Source organism: Lissotriton helveticus, chromosome 12 (genome assembly GCF_964261635.1).
Source record: "Lissotriton helveticus chromosome 12, aLisHel1.1, whole genome shotgun sequence".
NCBI lineage: Eukaryota > Metazoa > Chordata > Amphibia > Caudata > Salamandridae > Lissotriton > Lissotriton helveticus.
The window spans coordinates 91492498-91513409 of NC_136073.1; the positions used below are offsets into that span (position 1 = coordinate 91492498).

General features: G+C 43.0%; 1 protein-coding gene across 1 annotated transcript in view; it reads right to left on the reverse strand.

Annotated features, from left to right (window-relative positions):
- LOC144797912 (extracellular calcium-sensing receptor-like) overlaps positions 1 to 18917 on the reverse strand; it is a 67304-nt gene extending 48387 nt beyond the window's left edge. Inside the window, exons 1-3 of the mRNA XM_078668714.1 lie at positions 18774 to 18917; positions 18491 to 18649; positions 16066 to 16896 (exon numbers count right to left, since the gene is read on the reverse strand). Of these exons, the coding sequence (XP_078524840.1) occupies positions 16066 to 16896; positions 18491 to 18649; positions 18774 to 18917 (1134 nt within the window). The remainder of the gene's footprint in view (positions 1 to 16065; positions 16897 to 18490; positions 18650 to 18773) is intronic.
- Between the last annotated feature and the right edge of the window lie 1995 nt (positions 18918 to 20912).

Below are 20912 nucleotides of genomic sequence, written 5' to 3' on the forward strand. Positions count from 1 at the left end.
CTGGCAGAGCTACGGCGCAAAAACAAAAGGTAGTCTTTTTGTCCGAATCGTGCTAAATTTCACTGGGAAATTGAGGTGCGACCATGCTGCGTTTTGCGCTGTTTCATGTCGCAGCCACTATGCCTACCCACGCAAGTGAGGTACCATTTTTTTCGGGAGACCTGGGGGCACGCTGGGTGAGTGGAAATTTGTTGATCCACGCAGATTCCAGAACTTTCCACCACAGAAATGTGAGGAAAATGTGTTTTTTTGGTTAAATTTTTATGTTTTCAAGGGATTCTGGGTAACAAAACCTGGGGGTAGGCAGGCGAGTCACCCCATCCTGAATTGCCCTGGGTGTCTAGTTTTCAAAAATGTATAGGTTTGCTAGGTTTCCCTAGGTTCTGGCAGAGCTACGGCGCAAAAACAAAAGGTAGTCTTTTTGTCCGAATCGTGCTAAATTTCACTGGGAAATTGAGGTGCGACCATGCTGCGTTTTGCGCTGTTTCATGTCGCAGCCACTATGCCTACCCACGCAAGTGAGGTACCATTTTTTTCGGGAGACCTGGGGGCACGCTGGGTGAGTGGAAATTTGTTGATCCACGCAGATTCCAGAACTTTCCACCACAGAAATGTGAGGAAAATGTGTTTTTTTGGTCAAATTTTTATGTTTTCAAGGGATTCTGGGTAACAAAACCTGGGGGTAGGCAGGCGAGTCACCCCATCCTGAATTGCCCTGGGTGTCTAGTTTTCAAAAATGTATAGGTTTGCTAGGTTTCCCTAGGTGCTGGCAGAGCTACGGCGCAAAAACAAAAGGTAGTCTTTTTGTCCGAATCGTGCTAAATTTCACTGGGAAATTGAGGTGCGACCATGCTGCGTTTTGCGCTGTTTCATGTCGCAGCCACTATGCCTACCCACGCAAGTGAGGTACCATTTTTTTTGGGAGACCTGGGGGCACGCTGGGTGAGTGGAAATTTGTTGATCCACGCAGATTCCAGAACTTTCCACCACAGAAATGTGAGGAACATGTGTTTTTTTGGTCAAATTTTTATGTTTTCAAGGGATTCTGGGTAACAAAACCTGGGGGTAGGCAGGCAAGTCACCCCATCCTGAATTGCCCTGGGTGTCTAGTTTTCAAAAATGTATAGGTTTGCTAGGTTTCCCTAGGTGCTGGCAGAGCTACGGCGCAAAAACAAAAGGTAGTCTTTTTGTCCGAATCGTGCTAAATTTCACTGGGAAATTGAGGTGCGACCATGCTGCGTTTTGCGCTGTTTCATGTCGCAGCCACTATGCCTACCCACGCAAGTGAGGTACTATTTTTTTCGGGAGACCTGGGGGCACGCTGGGTGAGTGGAAATTTGTTGATCCACGCAGATTCCAGAACTTTCCACCACAGAAATGTGAGGAAAATGTGTTTTTTTGGTTAAATTTTTATGTTTTCAAGGGATTCTGGGTAACAAAACCTGGGGGTAGGCAGGCGAGTCACCCCATCCTGAATTGCCCTGGGTGTCTAGTTTTCAAAAATGTATAGGTTTGCTAGGTTTCCCTAGGTTCTGGCAGAGCTACGGCGCAAAAACAAAAGGTAGTCTTTTTGTCCGAATCGTGCTAAATTTCACTGGGAAATTGAGGTGCGACCATGCTGCGTTTTGCGCTGTTTCATGTCGCAGCCACTATGCCTACCCACGCAAGTGAGGTACCATTTTTTTCGGGAAACCTGGGGGCACGCTGGGTGAGTGGAAATTTGTTGATCCACGCAGATTCCAGAACTTTCCACCACAGAAATGTGAGGAAAATGTGTTTTTTGGTCAAATTTTTATGTTTTCAAGGGATTCTGGGTAACAAAACCTGGGGGTAGGCAGGCGAGTCACCCCATCCTGAATTGCCCTGGGTGTCTACTTTTCAAAAAAGTATAGGTTTGCTAGGTTTCCCTAGGTGCTGGCAGAGCTAGGGTGCAAAAAGGAAAGGTAGTCTTTTTGTCCAAAAAGTGCAAAATTTCACTTGGAAATTGAGGTGCGACCATGTTGCGTTTTGCGCTGTTTCATGTCGCAGCCACTAAGCCTACCCACGCAAGTGAGGTACCTTTTTTTTCGGGAGACCTTGGGGAACGCTGGGTGGGTGGAAATTTGTTGATCCACGCAGATTCCAGAACTTTCCACCACAGAAATGTGAGGAAAATTTGTTTTTTTTGTCAAATTCTTAACTTTGCAAGGGATTCTGGGTAACAAAACCTGGGGGTAGGCAGTCGAGTCACCCCATCCTGAATTCCCCTGGGTGTCTAGTTTTCAAAAATGTATAGGTTTGCTAGGTTTCCCTAGGTGCTGGCAGAGCTAGGGCGCAAAAACAAAAGGTAGTCTCTTTGTCCAGAAAGCGCAAAATTTCACTGGGAAATTGAGGTGCAACCATGTTGTGTTTTGCGCTGTTTCATGTCGCAGCCACTATGCCTACCCACGCAAGTAAGGTACCTTTTTTTTCGGGAGACCTGGGGGAACGCTGGGTGGGTGGAAATTTGCTGATCCACGCAGATTCCAGAACTTTCCACCACAGAAATGTGAAGAAAATGTGTTTTTTTTGTCAAATTCTTAGCTTTGCAAGGGATTCTGGGTAACAAAAACTGGTGGTAGGCAGTCGAGTCACCCCATCCTGAATTCCCCTGGGTGTCTACTTTTCAAAAATGTATAGGTTTGCTAGGTTTCCCTAGGTGCTGGCAGAGCTAGGGCTCAAAAACAAAAGGTAGTATCTTTGTCCAAAGAGCGCAAGATTTCACTGGGAAATTGAGGTGCTACCACGTTGCGTTTTGCGCTGTTTCGTGTCGCAGCCACTATGCCTACCCACGCAAGTAAGGTACCTTTTTTTTCGGGAGACCTGGGGGAACGCTGGGTGGGTGGAAATTTGCTGATCCACGCAGATTCCAGAACTTTCCACCACAGAAATGTGAAGAAAATGTGTTTTTTTTGTCAAATTCTTAGCTTTGCAAGGGATTCTGGGTAACAAAACCTGGTGGTAGGCAGTCGAGTCACCCCATCCTGAATTCCCCTGGGTGTCTACTTTTCAAAAATGTATAGGTTTGCTAGGTTTCCCTAGGTGCCGGCAGAGCTAGGGTGCAAAAACTACAGGTAGGCACTTTGCCAAAAAAGGGTCAATTTGTAACTGCAAAATTTAGGTGTGACCACGTTGCATTTTGCACTGTTTCCTGTCACAGGCACAAGGCCGACCCACACAAGTGAGGTACCGTTTTTATCGGGAGACTTGGGGTAATTCAGATTTGTAAATCAACTGTTATTACCAATTGAGCTTTCATGCATTTCTCCCTTTCAATGAAAGACATTGTGTAAAAAAAAAATATTTTTGAAAAATGACCAATAATTCTCATGCTAGTATGAGTATTCCCAATTTTGAAAATTAGCAATTATATACTGTTTCTGAACTCTATAATTTGTACCCAATTCAGAAATACATAGGTGTCTTTCATACAGATTTTTCCATGTATACATTTTCCAAGACAAAGTGCTCTATACCCAGTAAATAAAAAAATACCATTGCAAGTTGCTGCTCAGTTTTTGGATCTGGGTTCGTCGGGTTCTTGGTGAAACTACAAGTCCTATATATCCCCACAACCAGGAAGGTCTAACGGATGTAACAGTATATTGCTTTCCAAGAGCTGTCAAAATTAGAAAAAGTTATAGGTGAAAACGTCGTGACAAAAGGCTGTTTTATTCAACAAATTTTCAATTATTCCAATATTTACCTGTTAGTTTCTGTAAAGAAACCTTCATGGATTTAGACAAATGACCCCTTTCTGAATTCAGAATCTTGTCTACTTTTCGAAAATGTACAGCTTTCCAGGATCCATTATTGCTTTCGAACTCATTTCTACCATTAACTGGAAGGAGGTGGAAAGCTCTAAAAATAGCAAAAATAGGCTATGTCCCAGAAAAATGCCAAAACTGTGTGAAAAATGTCGGTTCTCTGACAAAAGACTGTCATTCCCTAAAAGCTGAGAAAATGGAGATTTCAGCCCCACAACCCCTTTTTTGATAACTTTTTCAGGGAAAACCCCAGAGGCTTTCATTTGCAGCCCGTTTTTCCCATTTTTCTGAAAAAAACTAAAAAATCACTATATTTTGGTTAATTTCTGGGACCCCTCCAAGGGAATCCACAAACCCTGGGTACCTTTAGAATCCCCATGATGTTGGAAGAAAAGGACGCAAAAATGACATGGATCCCTTATGTGGTCAAAAAGTTACAGAGGCCTAATCGCGAACTACTACAAATAGCCAAAAAAGGGCTCAGCACTGGGGGGGAAAAGGCCCAGCAGTTAAGGGGTTAATGGTTAGGGTAAACAGGTCAAGATTGTTCATTATGACCTGGGGCCCCAAACATACTAAGAGTAAAACATTCTACATTGAAGAAAGAGCTTTTGAAAAAGTAACCCTTTTTTAATTTTCAGAGTATTTTATTGGGGGTAAACGGGTCATGGGACAGGATAATGACCCATATGGAGGTAATTGGAGATGCCATTTTTAGATTTGCTAATAGGCTGGTCACAATCCAGTACAAAAGAGAATATATTTTTTTGTAGGCTCCTATGTATCCTAACAGCTACCTCAAGCCTGATTGCACATTTGGAACTGGGTTTATATTTCATTGAGGATTAAATTTAGCATGGCACCCTTAGTATTATGGCTAAAGCTATGGAGTGCCTCTAAGACACATTTCCCAATACAGGTGATGGCGGACTGCCTGACCTTAGATGAATCAACCACAATTCGTTGAAAGGCTTATATAAGAAATTCATTTTATAATCTGGGATACAATTACCTTTTTTATTCACCATAAAGTATTGTTCCTGAATCAAAGGAGCTAACTAAAATGGTGTTAAGATCACATAGAGAGGAAATATAAATTGTAAGCTCACTCGCTATGTCCTCTGTAATTAGTTACATGCAAAGCTCTACAACTCTAGGTATGGAACCTTATTTAAAGTGGATAATCAAGCCCAAATATAGATTCTATCTTACCAGGCTAAATTCAGTGCACTTTTTAGTAACCTCTCTCACAGGAGGCACATGGTACACTTTCCTGCTGTGTTGCCTATTTGACTCTGTCACTGCTCAATCAACGCAAGTATCAAAGGGAGAGAGGTTAAATAAAGGTTTATGAATAATCAACAAGAACTAGCCTTTGTATGAAAGCAATATGTGTGTTTTGTCTGATAGAGGAAACATCTGTTTCTAATGAAAGCCCTCACCCACCAACCTAGTCGGTGGCATGCTTCATCATCGGGCCCCCCCGGTAGCACCGAGTGTGCCCCAGGTGTGCTACGACGCCTGTGTGCGGCGAAGCGGATATTGGAAAGTGAGTGTGCAGTGGTGATGTGTGCGTCTAGATTAAAAAACTGTCCTGGGGACCCACTACCCTTAGGGAGTTATTTTATTTATGGGCCTTTGGCACTATTAAAAATAAAGCAGTGGATGTACTTGAAGAGTGCTATGGCCTTCCTCATCCGCTATGGTCAACATGTTTCAACCAAGCCTCATATTGAACTGGCTTTCTTCAGGACCTATACAAGTGAAAAATGTGAAGAGTGATTAAAACAAAGTCAATGTATTTGTGACCAGGTATGTGACGCACTCTCTAGGGTACGCTATAGGGAAGAGGAGGATTTCCTTTTGTGCTTGATACCTGTAGGAGAAAAAAACACAGATACAATACAGACAAACACACAAATAATGAGTTAGCTTTCATTGAATGCACATATAAATTACGTGATGCTGTAACCGGACAATTGCGGTAGTAGCATTTTTGTGACGGTACTACAGTGTACAGTTCAATGTTTACCAGTAAAATGTGCTATTTTTTCCCGAAAAGCATGCGTAAGGTGGGAAAAAAGGCAGATTCGCCAAGAGAAACTATTACTCTGCTGAGGTCAATGCTAAGCCTCATGAATTTCCAACAGCAGGGTCTAGCTTGTAGTCACACACTGGTTCATGAGAAAAAGACACCACGGTGAGGTGTTTTGCCCCGCCGACCTGAGGCTTTTGATCCCTTTAAAAACCCGACTTACTTCATCAAAGCTCGAGACCCGCTCTGAGACCTACTTGGCTATTTCGGAACACTCCATCGGTATTGGCGTCCTTAAGGGACGTGCTTAAATACCCTGAGTGATTCACAGGTGGACGCACTCACTTCAGTTATGCGAATAGCATCTGCTGGAGAGTTGAAATTACTTATGTAGCGTCTATGAGGGAATGGACACTGAAAACAGACATGAGTAGTGGTTTTTGTTGTCTCAAATTAGAAGACAGATTGCCACAATCTATTAAGACCTGGGAACGAAGGCAAAGTTGTGTATGAAAGGTGCGCCATTCCGTAATGGGGAATTGACACAATGATAATGAGGATAACGGCTAATTATTTAATTATTTTATGCCTGGATTAAAAATGGGAGAAAAAGCAGGACCGTTTCACTATGGTGAAGTTTGTCACAATTAAAGAGGTCCACAGGGTAATTAGGTTATATTAGGATTCAGACAGAGGGAGAAATATCGTAACTGTGCCTGCAGTTGTAAACTGTTGTTTTTGCATTTGTCACCCCGAGTGGGATGGATATGCTCAGACGTGAGTCCCATGCTCTCCACACCACTGGAGTCAAGCTATCCTGGCTGAAGACGGCTAATAGCCAGAAACCGGTCCTAGGATGCTTGATTCCGGTCCAGGAAAGACATGGCTTGGCAGTACGGGCTGGACTGTTCCCATGAGGCACAGGGTGAAGGCTGATTTGCATATGGCCATGTCTGAACTGGGGTGGTGTGGAGTGCAAAAAAACAATGGATTTAGGCCCAGATCTCTGTACTGGGGTGAATGTATGACATTGTTCTGCATTCTGTCCATCAACTGTTGTTTTTGCATTTGTCACCCCGAGTGGGATGGGTGTGCTCAGACGTGAGTCCCATGCTCTCCACACCACTGGAGTCAAGCTATCCTGGCTAAAGACGGCTGATAGCCAGAAACCGGTCCTAGGATGCTTGATTCCGGTCCAGGAAAGACATGGCTTGGCAGTTCGGGCTGGACTGTTCCCATGAGGCACAGGGTGAAGGCTGATTTGCATATGGCCATGTCTGAACTGGGGTGGTGTGGAGTGCAAAAAAACGATGGATTTAGGCCCAGATCTCTGTACTGGGTTGAATGTATGACATTGTTCTGCATTCTGTCCATCAACTGTTGTTTTTGCAGTTTTAAAGAGGCACGTGTAGTTTCTGGACTTAGCCAAAACTAGATAAGTTGTGTTAATGCTTGCAGTTGTGTAGTGTAGTTCCTATGTCCCTGATAGGCTCTGCGCATTGGAATAATATACATATAGTTTTGACATAGGACTGAGGTCAGTATGTCTCTATCGAGTACATTAAAATTAATTACTTGTGTGTGCCAGCTAACTCAGAGGTCACTAGAAACTTCTCGAAGGGATTAGTTTCTGACAACCGCATAAACATGACAACTTTGTTTCCCTTTAGAATCGGAACAGTCTCAGAATCTTCAAAACAATAGATAATAGTTTCACTCAGTCAATCGTGCATGCTTCGTTTCTACAGAGGTTACACGGAAATAGATAGACGGGCGTTTCAATAAAAAGGGTTTATTGAACAGTCTTATTTCTCGTGCAAGAGATATGAGCTGCTACAATCGTAAGACAGAATGCGAAGTATAATACTTACAGCATTAGCAGTAAGATAAAATAATACTGCAATAGCATGGCTTGTAGCTATGACATATATTCATAAAAATACATACATAAATAACACAGGCTAAAATATAAATACTCACCTGGTGCTTCTAGCTAGTTCTACCGCAGTGTATCTAACCTAAGTGTAGTACAAGGTGAGAAGTAGGTGCTGTTTAGCTATAGTCTAGATTGGCTATAGTTTAGATTGGTGTTGCCAATATTTGCCAAAAGTCCCTCTAGGTTCTAGTCCGCTCCATATCTTAGAATGAGAGAGGTTGGAATCTCTTTTACGGTTCTCGATATCTAACACCCCGCAAGGGGAGTCAGAAACACTGGAGCTGGATTTCCTGCGAGGAGGATGACAGTGTCTGGTCAGTGCGTCAGGCGCTGTCATACTCATCCATCCTTGGTTTGTAGGATTGAATCTTCCACAGTCGATCTCCTTCCGAACTTGCTGTGGTGAACCGCATTGTGCAAGTATGCAGCTGGATCGTACCATGCACCGTAGTTTGCCAGGGCAAGTGAAGGTATATTTATACCTTGAAGGTGTTTTAGGAATGCAAGTATTGACGTAAAAGTCGGGCATAGGAACGTCATGAATGAACCCCTAAGAAATAGATGTTCATGCATAACAAATGAGTTCTTGGAGAAATCAATAATCCAAGCAAGGGGAATTCCTAAAGGCTTAAGAGTCTGGTTTTCCAAGAACTCGTTGTGACGTAGTTGGACAGATGTAGGTGACCATGCCTGTATTTGGTATGCATGGATAATGCCTAAATAAGGGTTGGATTGCTATGCCTAAATAGGGGCAACGGGAATTGTGCCTCTATAAGGGCATACGTCGAGAAACCTATATACAGTTGTTTCTCCGCAGCTTGCAGAGTCAGGTTCATTGTGGATCATGTGAGGTGACAAAGATATGTGGCTGGTAATAGCCAAAGACTTTACCCCATTTTGCTTTTCAAGACTCAGGGCTAGGGTTCAGGTGTTTAGACTGCAAGGGAATATTATCAGTTAGCCCGTGTTGGTGGGTTGAAAGGCGGTATATCCAGCGTTGTTCTTTCATTATTAAGAATTTATCGCTGTTATTGCTGCTGCACTCAATGTGTCCGATGACTGTCCATGACAGGTCATTGGGGGTGTGTACGTTTTGTAAATTATGGTCTGTTAACTTGCTCATATTGTTGCTCTGCAATTCCTCGCAACCAGTATTTAAGGTATTCTTGTTCATTAGTCCTTACTGGGTCCCAGTAACAAGAATGCGCTTCTCCGCAGGTCAACCTGAACTTGAGGCTCAACCCAGTCTAGTGCAATGAGATATCCACAGTTTGTGCTTTATGCTTTCTGGTTTCTTAAATCCTCAAAATTTCATTTCTCCAGTTCTACTGGTTGAATTTTAAATTGGTGGCCAGAAAGTGCTCTGAGAACCCGGAGCTACCTACCTCCTCGCCTATCCGCCCGTGATGCATTACTGGTTGGATTGCTTTTTTGGCTTCTCCCACTATGTTCCTGTCTGCAGCAGCAAATCCGTTTCAGTTGTTTTAATGTCAAATAGTTTATACAAATGTAACATATTTTTCTAATTTGTTTGGAAGCTTTCTTGTGTTCTGTTTTTGCTCTATTACTGTTTGTGTGCTTCAAAAATACTTAACATATTGCCTCTAAGTCAAGCCTGACTACTGTTTGTGCCAAACTAAACAGGGTTAAGCAAAGATTAATTTAGTGACTATTTATGGTTCACTCTGCAAGGGATTGTGGAAGCTGCTTGACCAGGGCTCACACACCAGTTAGTCAACAACCCAATTTCTTGCAATCTCCATTTATTTCCTTGTTTTCATAAGATGTACTTGTTCACAGCAATTTCTTGTACCACAGCACTCAGGATTTTAGTTTGTAGGGTTGAGTCTTCCACAGAGCATTGCATCCTACACATTTTTAAGAGCAGTGTTTAGATTTTCAATCAGTCAATCAGGGGTATATAGCACGGCTATATAGATGTTGAAGATGCTGTTTGCATCTGTGGTGTGCAAGAGGAAGTTCAGCAAGGTGATTAGTGCTCTGAATGAGTGGACTGTTAGGGGCCTATTAGGATGGCAGACGGACCGTCCGCAGGGCCAGCGGCGTTCCCTCCCTCGGAATTAGGATGTTACCGCCACCCTGGCGGTCTCATCCAGTATAGTTAACATTGCGGCGGGTGCTGCTTGAAGCAGCACCCTCCGCAATGTTAAATATGCATGTTTTCCCTTTGCATGAACAAAGCGGCAGGCCCCCGCCCGGTGCCTGCCGCTCTGTGCATGCAAAGGCTGGGGGGTACGGGGTACCATAGGTACCCCCATGTATAACCCCCCAACCCCCTATCACCCCTGGGGGCCTGCAACGGGCCCCCAAACACAAAAGACCACATGCTTTTCCACGGCAGAAAACCCGCCGTGGAAAAGCATGTTTCCGCATGCATCCTAATATGGAAAGGCGGCGGACGGTCTTCCCGTCCGCAGATGACCCCCCCCGCCATCCTAATCTGGCGGGGGGTCTTTTCAATCACCGCAGCGGTGAATCCGCATCCTCCGGGCCGGCGGTGGCTTCCGCTGGCCCGGAGGATGCGGATTCACCGCAATCCTAATCGGCCCCTACGTTTGTTTCCTTTTCAGTGGACCTTGGTACTGGGCTGTAGTGTGGAGCCTGGAGAAAATGTTCATGAAGTGATCCAGGCTACATACATTGGAGCCTTACAATGTATTTTGGAAGAGGCTGTCCGGATGGGTCAAAGATGAATCATGTGTATTGCAATCGCAGTGGATTGGCTTGATAATCATTTGCTTGATTTCAAGAGTGTTGAATAGTGTATAGAAGTCTTCCTTCATAGACTTTGTTCAGAAGTTGCCAGATTGGTTGACATCCCTGAGGAAAGTGGGGCTTGTATAATGAATAGAGACTGTCTTTGATGTTATGAACGGAAAGTGGCGCGTACGGGGCTCAATTGACTTTGGCGGTGCCACTAAAAGTGCATGATCCGGAGGGTTTATTTCTTACTGTAAAACATTCTCCTTTTGTGTGTGTGTGGTCTGCATAGTCGATTCTGTTATCTGTATTACTGATAAGTATACTTTAGTGGCTAGGAGCTCCAATTGTATTCTGCAACTACTTACAAATCCTGTACTGTTTGTCGGACTTCATACATTTCATTCTCAAACGTATTCTATATGACCATTTATGGCTCGACATATTTATGCTTATGCTTTTATCCATTCGCAATGTGATCTTTGCTTTGTATATTTGCCTCTGTATATTTTGAAATTCTTCACATAATTTCAAATAATATTTATTGAAATTTTGACGTAACTCTGCATGCATTAATTTATTTTTGCTGTTCTTGAGATTTGAGTTCTACTTAAATTATTATTTGACCTAATGCTCCATATTTTAGATTGTCATATTTTTCTTTTTTAAGCAAAGCTCTTGGGCACAAAATGCCTTTAAGCACCCGAAAAAGCTGTATTAATAATGAATAAAGACCTTTTGTGCCCTATTTCCAATGTAAAATAAGTGTAATGTTGTCTCCCAAACCACTAAATACTCCTATGAATCTGGTAGTGTCCACTAGTGTTCTATGCTTCCTCGTCATTTAGTGTTCTAGTCAAATAAGCATATCATTCCAGTGGAGTGCTACAAGCAAGAGCATAACCCTTGTTGTGATGGTAAATGCTAATGATATTTTGAATTAAAAAAGGTAGAAAGGCATGAAGAATGTGGGGAGCTTCAGAGACAACCACGACTTGGCAAGTAGTATATTTATTTATTTATATAAAGCTTATAAAGCGCATGGTTACACTAGCTAGTGTGTCCCCGCGCTATTCACTCCTGAAAAGGCTCCTATTTCGGTGCTGGCGGAATATGTGATTTCCTCTGTGCCTGACTTATTCTTTGGGGAACAGAATGGTTTTAAGTTCTCTCCTGAAGATGGACTCTGACAATTCAAGACGCAGCCTCTGTGACAGTCTGTTCAACTCGGTGGCGGTCAGGACTCTAAAAGAACGTTCTCCCATTCTCACTCTGTTGAATCTGGGGACAAGAACTTGCCCCGTCCCCCTTGACCTTAACTGTCTGGTGGGCTCATACCGACTGAGAAGGCTGTGTAGGTATTTAGGGCTCCTTCCCTGTAGGATGCGGTGACCTACACAGAGGGCCTTGAATGTCACCCGCTCCCGAACCGGTAGCCAGTGCAAGGTCCTGAGTGCTTTTTTTGCTGATGCTCTTCTGGGCAGTAGTAGGATCAGGCGGGCAGCCGCACTTTGTATTCGCTGTAGCCTTTGGAGGCATTTCACACTGGCCCCCAAGTACAGGACATTCCCATAGTCCAGTCTGGACATTATTAGGGCATGGACCAAGGTTTGTCTAACCGGCAATGGCAAGAGATCCAATGTTTTCCTGAGGACCTTTAGCATTCCAAAACAGGTGCCCGCCACCTGTTTGGTCCGATGTTCAAACGATATTTTGTTATCTATCCAGATCCCTAAGTTCTTCATGGGATTGCTGGGAGTAGGAAGTGCACCCAGCCTATCCGGCCACCAGGCCGAGGTCCAAACTGAAGGGGTTCTACCCACAATCAGCACTGCGTCTTGTGTCCATTTAATTGGAGGCAGTTGTCAGCAATCCTTGTGGCAAGCTCCTGCATACATGCAGAAAAGTTGGCGGCACATTGTTCCTTGGGTTGCGACAAGGTCACAATCAGTTGTAGGTCGTCAGCGTACGACACTACCTCAACCCCAAATCTTCATATCTGCACCGTAACAACCAAAAAGAGAGTATGAGGGTCAAAAGGAATTTTAAAGACCAGCCCGAATTCACATCCCCAATAACTATATTATAAACAACACAACGAACCGGGGGTCTAGATGCCTCAATTAAGGCTCATAAAAACACACTCTCCTTCTGGTAAAGTGTTAGCCTAAGTTGCACCAAAAAAGGGGAACCCAAACAAAAGGAACAAGAGTCTCTACGTGATATTTGGTAAGGATCAGCCTATGACAGAATCTGGGTAACCATCAACTCTTCACGGTGATCAATATTATCATTTGGTCAGCCAGTTCGGGGGATGGTGAGTCTCTTGATCGTGGAGCTCATCATGCCGGTGTATGCGGGGCTGGATCTCGCCCAAATTCACTCCAGAAAAAGTGTAGTGAGTAATCCTACTGGAAAAAACAGAAAGGGAAAGCAGTGCCAAAAAAGGGGAGGTGGTGAGTTAAAATAAGGTGGTGTGCAACAATATAGAACTTTTGGATGCGGACATCAACCCCCTAATTAAAAACAGAACAGTGCAAACTGCAGTTTCAACAAATAACTGCCAAAAAGGGCCCTTTGGAGTGGGTTTGGGCGAGATCCAGCCTCGTGTGTGCCGGTATGGTGAGCTCTGTGATCGGGAGACTCACCATCCCTTGAATCGACCTTCAATTACATTCACCCTGGCCACGTGACACCGCCCACACGTTATAGTCATGGCCGCCTGGTGTCCCAGTACCTCGCGGACCTGGCGGCGTGGGTAGGTCGAGAGGACTGACACACGGCATTACAACTGTAAGTAGACTATACGAGGGGCTGTGATTGCACTTTGACCGCAATAGGGTTTGGAGCGCTACTCAGTGGGTGAACACTCTGCCCGTGAGCCTAGACGAGACACCGCACCTGTAAACTGGGGGGCACTGACGACAGGCGCTCTCACCACCCTTATAATCAGGCGCACGGCCACTTTGACTGCGTCTTCATAATACGCTGGCACCACCTGATGTATTCCACACACCAACACTGGGTGCCAAGTGCCGACCGCATTAGACGAGCCATATGTATATACGGCCGTGCAGGGATACAGAACCCCGCACATGACTCCACACCCAGAGGGGGATTCAATATCTAACTTGGATTGAGGGGCGCAGACTTGCCAGCACTATATCTGCCTCCTGGTCTGCCTACTGATAACCGGCCACTAATTTATTCAAGTTTCAATAATAACATGCACGATTTAACAATTGATGTGGGTCTTGCAACACGACTAAACCATTTCCTTTGTATTTCATGCGCCTGGCTTGCATCTCGCCCATAACCGCGATGCCGGAACTTACGGCTGGGATTGAACACACCCACACGCACATACCCTAGCATCTAAATGATCTACTTCACAGTCCTAACATTCTCACTACTTGCTTTGCCATGATTGATGCGGTAGTTTCAGCCCTGGACGGGCTACTTAAATGGCGTTTTGATGATGTTACACATTGAGTGAATTGCTATTGAAAATGTAACATCCTTACCTTTTACACCTAGCCATACTCTATAGAAGTTTGCACCCGGTGTACAGCCCGCCGGGCACTGGTGATACGTGGAAACTTCACACAATAGGTGAGTCCTATGACCAGATCACACCTAAATGTTGCTGTTGCATTTTTCCACATGGGCATGCTTGCCACCGTTTGCCCACGGACGTGAAATGTCCACACTGGTTTTAATTGGTTTTAGCTCAGACACTAGCTATTGTGTTTCTAGTGAACCCAATGGGATGTACGTTGTCACTTTTGTCTGCTGATACCTGGTGTGATATGCCTTTTTGTCTCCCCTCCAGGTAGTTCCAGCATCCATCAGGTACACATATACACAAAACACGTGTGATTTTAGAACAGCATATCGGATGCTCCTTGAGATCCTTTACACGAAGACAGTTTCTTAAAATATATTACTTTCTCCTTAGGTCCTGAAGAATCGTGAGTCAGTGCATGTTAACGCGAGAAACATGTCGACCACTTCACACACTAACTGAAACTCTTGTAGGGAACATCATACCCCATCAAGTACCGGTTAGTTCTTTCCTTTTTAACTAGAGCAGGAGACCCCCAGAATACATTTTGCACTGGTACTCCCAGCTTTATTTTAACTCACTTATACGTCTACGCACTACTGGCCCCACACCCGCACTTCACCATACGGCTGTTGGATAAAAGATCTCCGCCAAAGTGCCCCTCTTAGAGGTGTCGCCCGTGGGTATTGCACCGCCGACCCAACGAGGAGCAGCCCAGATGATGAAGCATGACACCTGTTGAGGAACAGCGCAGCTCCTTTTGTATTATTGACTTGCTGAGGGCACCTGCTGTTGCTGGACCTCCCACTCCTGGTGAGTGGAAATTGCCCTTCTACCCGTCTCCCTCCTTTTGTACACATACTGTAAACATAGCCTCAAGAACCCAGCATGTCTAATGATATTGGATACATTGTAACCACTGGCTGAAAATACCAGATGACATGGAGCCCCTTGGGAGCTCTGGAGATGGTCCCATATGGATCACTAGGGCAGAATCATTAACTCACTGTGCCACGATGATAGTCTATAGTAATAGTCTATAGGGCCTTCATTAATGCATTTATTCCTATCTCCCACATAGACAGATCACACTGATACAGCAACTGCTATGGAGGACTTGTTAATCAACCTAATTTTGCATACTGGGACTTCTAAATCCATACTTCTAAGTAGGGAAATACAAACTACAAATGCCAGAATGCAACCTACACTGGCCGTAAAACCAGGGCTGGCTAAGAGGGTCCATTTGGCAGAATTGCAAGGCAGGCAGCATTACTACTCACTTGAGTGCCAATACATAATTTATTTTCTGAATGCTGGCTTTCCCACTGGTGGGCTGTGGTGTCCTGTGAAGGACAGAGAATGGAAGATACAGACACCGGACCCTGGACATCACAGTCCTCTCCCTGTGCAGAGCCAGAGGTGGAGGTGATTGATGAGGCTCCTGTCAGCCCTCAGGAGTCACTGACCACCCGAAGTGAGCATATCACGCACAATCACTCAATGAGACGCTGACTGTATACTTACATTTAGCCGCGTTTTCAGTGAACTGTCTATTGAGGTAATAGATCAATCTTATCAGATTGGCAGACCAAAGCTGTGGACTGTGGAAGTGAGGAACCAGTCTCTAGTCTCGGTGTCGGCTCAACATTCTGCGATTCTGGGCAAATCGCTTAATCTCCCAATGCCTACAAAAATGAATGTGTCCTCATGTAATGTAACGTAATGTAACTTGTGCTCAGCTAAAGCCCTCTAATACCTTTGGGGAGAGTTTGAGCTATATGAAACTGCAAAACAACTATATTTAAGAAATGTATATTAGGTTTTTTTTAAATTGGGATTCTTTGTAATGTGTCATAATAAAAAACAATGATGCAGGGAAAAAAAAAAAGGTATGTCTCCTAAAATTATCAGAAGAGAGCCAAAGTCAATGATCCTGTTCACACTACGTCATCCTTTGATTATTCATCACGTAATCATTCATCCCAACAGTAAGTCACCCATCTTCCACAGAGTTGCTTACCTGCCACGGAAGAAATTCAGAGATATTTGCACAGGTTCTATGAATGAAGGGGCCTTCTCCCCCTTTGCAGGCCATCATATCTTGCAAAGCGAATGCGATGGAATACACTGCACTGTATACATTGTAGGTGACTCGTAATTGTTTTACATCATTGTAGCTAATCTGAAGGCTGTCCAGCTTTTCACTGCCGGTGCAAGGTTGAGTTTGGTTGCTTTGCAAGCTTGATTGGATTTTCTGGTCCAACCACTCACAGTTAAAAACTTCTTCCCAGAAGTCTTTGATGAATGGATCTTCTTGGGACCTAGATGGGTGAACTTCATTTAGATACTGTTCAAAGCCCAACATCTCTCCACTGTGGATTGCAAAGCCAATAGCACCAGTGAGAATTCTGGAATATCTCTTATTTGAAAGGAGAGGAGATGTTGACCAAGCTTCACTTGCAATCCAGACCTTTCTGCTTACATTCTGTCTCATTAGCTCTTCAAAGATAGGAACAAGATTGCCCTCATTGGAAAATGTGACAATGACGTTTGCAGCTGAGTTTTTTATCACCTGGGCAATATGGAAGGCATTCCTGTTTGCAACATTAGTAAGAATGCTCTCAGAGAAGGCAATGCATACCCCTGACTTTGCAACCTCTATCTGCAGTGTCTGTATTGCCTGCTGCCCATAGTCTGTATCCTCAGCCAGGAGACCAACCCAGGTCCATTCAAAATAATTCACCAACTGGGCCAGTCCACGAGATTGAAAGTCATCACTTGGGATGGTACGAAAAAAGGAAGGGAACTGGCTCCGGTCACTGAGGAATGGATTTGTAGAAAAGAAACTGACCTGTATTTTACAAAATAGTAACACACACGATTGGCAGCATTTACCTTTTGCTATATCCATTTAAATCATGTGCACATCGTTTAAAAAAGGATCAAGTATCTGTCTCTCAAACTTCTATTATTTAAATACAGAACTCATGAACAAGGACATAGAGGGACATGCAGTTATTTTCAGGGTTGCTTTGGAGCTGTAGTTTGCTTAATATTAGTGCAAGGTGAAACTTAGGGCACAATAGGAGGATATCTGCACACCTGGCCACCAGGGCACTGAGCACATTGGAGAAAGTAAGCCAGACTTTTGGGAGTGGGAAGTAGGCAAGGCAAGGAAGAAGAATTCATATGCTTCTCAGATTAACAAAGAACAATGCTAGACAACATGTTATGCTGCCTCTATATCCTGTACATAAAGGAACATTTTCAAATACTACAAATTGTAAAAATAACCCATCTAAATGATAAAATATTACAACATAAGCACAAACTATGATTTCCACAAACAATGCTCAAATAATTGATACAGATTGCATGAACAGGTGCAATAGTCTGATTAAAGTGAACTAATCATCACTGTAAAGCAGCAATTCAGTATATATCAAAATTATACATTTTGATTGATTATTAGCTGGCTGATAGCACAGTGGGTTCACAAGTGGCATGACTTCCCTGTGTATATGCCCATCATTTATCCGGGAAGAAGAAATGTAGTATACTTCCTAATGGTGAACCCTGGTCAATGTGCCAGGAGGAAGTTCTCCAAGAAGAGGTGGCATGTGGATCTATCTGTGGGCATGTGCACGTGTCTTGCTTTTTTGAAGTCCAAAGTGCAACTCATCTAGAAAACTAGGCACTCCAGCTATTTAGCAAAAGTTCAAAAACACCACAGCTCTATGCACCCCAATACATTTAGAAATTATTTATAAAAAAACGAGCTGCATGGGAAAAACATGTGCATCCCTATTAACACCTATACAAATCCAAACGAGCTTCTTCTTGAGCATGAATTGTAGTAATAGGAGGTTTACAATTGCAGTAGTGTTCAAGGGGACACTTCTACATACGCTTTAATTGAGAATATGGTAGGTCCTTGTTTGTTCCTTCAAACTCTCTGATCTGCTCCCAATTAATACCAACTAGAGGTGTACCAGGCCTGCGCTAATTGTTTCTATGCTCCTCGGGTAATTTCATTTTACCGAAGGGGCAAGTGATTCTTGTGCTTTCCCTTCTGTAATACAAATCACACTTGTGCACATGTAGCATATGAGCGATCTCAAGGGGTTGTTCCCTCATTTTCATGTTTGCAGCTATAAGTGCAATGATCAGCAATTGTACCAATTTTATATTAAACCCCCTAATTTGCTGTCAGCTGCACCTCAGCAAAATGTTAGGCTTAGTTTTAAAATTTGGTGGTCTGGCCTTCTTCTGCCAAAGCATTGGAGTACATTTCTCTCTCTCCCTGCTGGAGGTTCTGACAACCAAATTTGGGCAGCTGACATTTCAAGCACTGACAGGAACCACAGTGAATGCAGCTAGCAGTAGAATGTCTTTTGGGCAGTTAATGCATTGATTAAGCTAAAAATCCATAATTGTTGGTTTACAGTATCAGTGTCCAAACTGTGTCTTGTGTCGTGTGTGATAGCATTCTCGTTGCATTCACCCATTTGCTTTCCAGTGTCTAATTGAGGAATATTTTTAAATCTGCTGTTTATTCCACCCTTCATCATGTTGGTGAAGAGATAGGGAACAACATTTGGAGACTGCATAGGCAATTGGAATGTGATGGTGAAGGTGAAACTTAAGAATATATAGAGAGGCCTGCTGGTCCTGACTACTAATCATTACCTATGAGTCCAGAAAAAAGAGCAGCCTGTAATTCCTTACCTGTGGGTACCGCTGTAGGCCCAGTATTCTTGCCATGAGGATAGAGCGTGTTGAGCTGGGATCCCCTATAATGGCTGCCAGTTGGAACCCTTCCTGGCACTGGTAGTTTGGCACATGGTCTGCTCTGTTTGACAGTATCCACATGGTTCCTCTGATAGCTCGCTCCACTGCTGCGCATGAGTCATAGAGCTGGAATCCCAGGGTGATGTTTGGTAGAAAATATGGGTTCCTGTTAATCTCTTCAATGGTAAATACCAGGGCATGGAGCCATTGGTAGCTCTGCATCCAAAACCTAAATTATGACAAGAGTGTTGGTCATATTTTAAAGAACTATACAAGGAGTTGTGTTGTCACTGATCAATCTTTTGAATGACTAGAAGAATAGTAATTGCTGAGTTGAAACAAGCCCATTCTTTAGGTGTAAAAATCACTAACTGAAGATGAGATTTACTGGATCTCCCAAAGTGATGCCATTTTATACTGTTGTGTCTTCTCTTCTTCCATCTTCTGTTGTGTAAGGAATCGTATCATTTGTGTAGTCCTGACCCTCTGCAGAAGGTTTAGTGTAATTATCCTCTACAGGTTAGGGAGTCCCAGGAAGAAAGGGGGCAGAATTTACCCAGGAAGCCTTCATAATTCACAAACACTTTGTCTGATTCATCGCTCATGAAAACTATGTAATCAGAAGTCTCACACACTAGTTTTTAAACAGTCAATGTCAACTACTTTACAAAGAGTGTTACAGCTTGGCAACTAATCAAATCACTTGAAAGATCGTAATATTGCACATAGAAATCAATGCACTAGTTCTTCTTGCAGTTACACAGCTGGACAATCACAAAACACTGACTTTGCCACTGCAAAGGAGTTTGTTGAATGCACTAAAGACACATTGAGAGTCAAAGCATTTAGCAACCCACACCAATGCAAAAAAGGACAATGGATGTGTAATGGGCATCCTTCATTCCTTTGCAAGTCGGTATGCAATGTATCAATGGTTTGCAAGTGCAATTACTGTCACAAATCTTTAATTGGTCACTGACATACAAAAGGTGGTTGCAAAAGATGAGCATAGTGAAATCAGTCACTGAGTTACATACAGATCGTGAATGGTGGATAAAGAATAAAACTATGGTCCAATGAGTTAATGAGCATTTCCCAGTGTCAATCAAAGTAAGTCGGCTTTTTTTCAAGATGTTCTTGACCCTTAAAAAAAACCTTAAGTTCTTGAATTTTTCAACTTCTCATAGATTTAAGAGTATTCATTCTCTCTTAGTCAATGTTTCATTTATGGTTTTTTATAACATACATGCTGCTGCTGCCTGCCTGCTTGCTGGCTGTTTTCTAGTACATAACAAAAAAATAGGACATATCCTTTCAATAGCACAAGAGGACAGAGGTAACACACATACCAAAATACAAAAGATGCTCCTAGGGCAACACATAATTATATCCAAAATAATTTTTTTGGTCCACATATATGATATGTTAGAATTATTCATCATAGAGGGAGAAACAAATGAAAAGATATACTTATACACTTTTTTTATATATATAAAGCCTTTACAAAAGGCCACAACCTTTAACCATTGATTTGAAATGGTATGCATACAGATAACAGTGTACAAACCAAACTTTATAAACACAAACTTTACAAAATCTAAAGTTATAGTTAAACCAAACATTTATATTTAATTGAACTTTAAATCAGTATAACTTTGTTCATTATTTAACTACAAAGAATGTGGCCTAAAGGCTAGGGTACTCAACCTCGGAGCGTGGGAACCAGGTAAGAATTCTCAGCAGGGACGCTCAATATTCTGTGATTCTGGGCAAATCACTTAATCTCCCCGTGCATATCAAAAAAATGAATGTGTCCATCTGTAACACAACTGGTTCTCACGTAAAGAGCTCCAATACCTTCAAGTCTTGTTCGCACTATATAAAAGTCCCCCCAATTTTTTTTTTAACTGTACAAAAATTTACAGTTAAAAATGTATATTTATAATTTACACAACAACTTCAAGTTATCATAACTCATTATGCACAGTTTATTCAATTGTATTAACTATAACTGATGACTTCTCTGCGCATTGCTTATAACGTTGTATATTATCCCACTTATACCACCTAAAATTA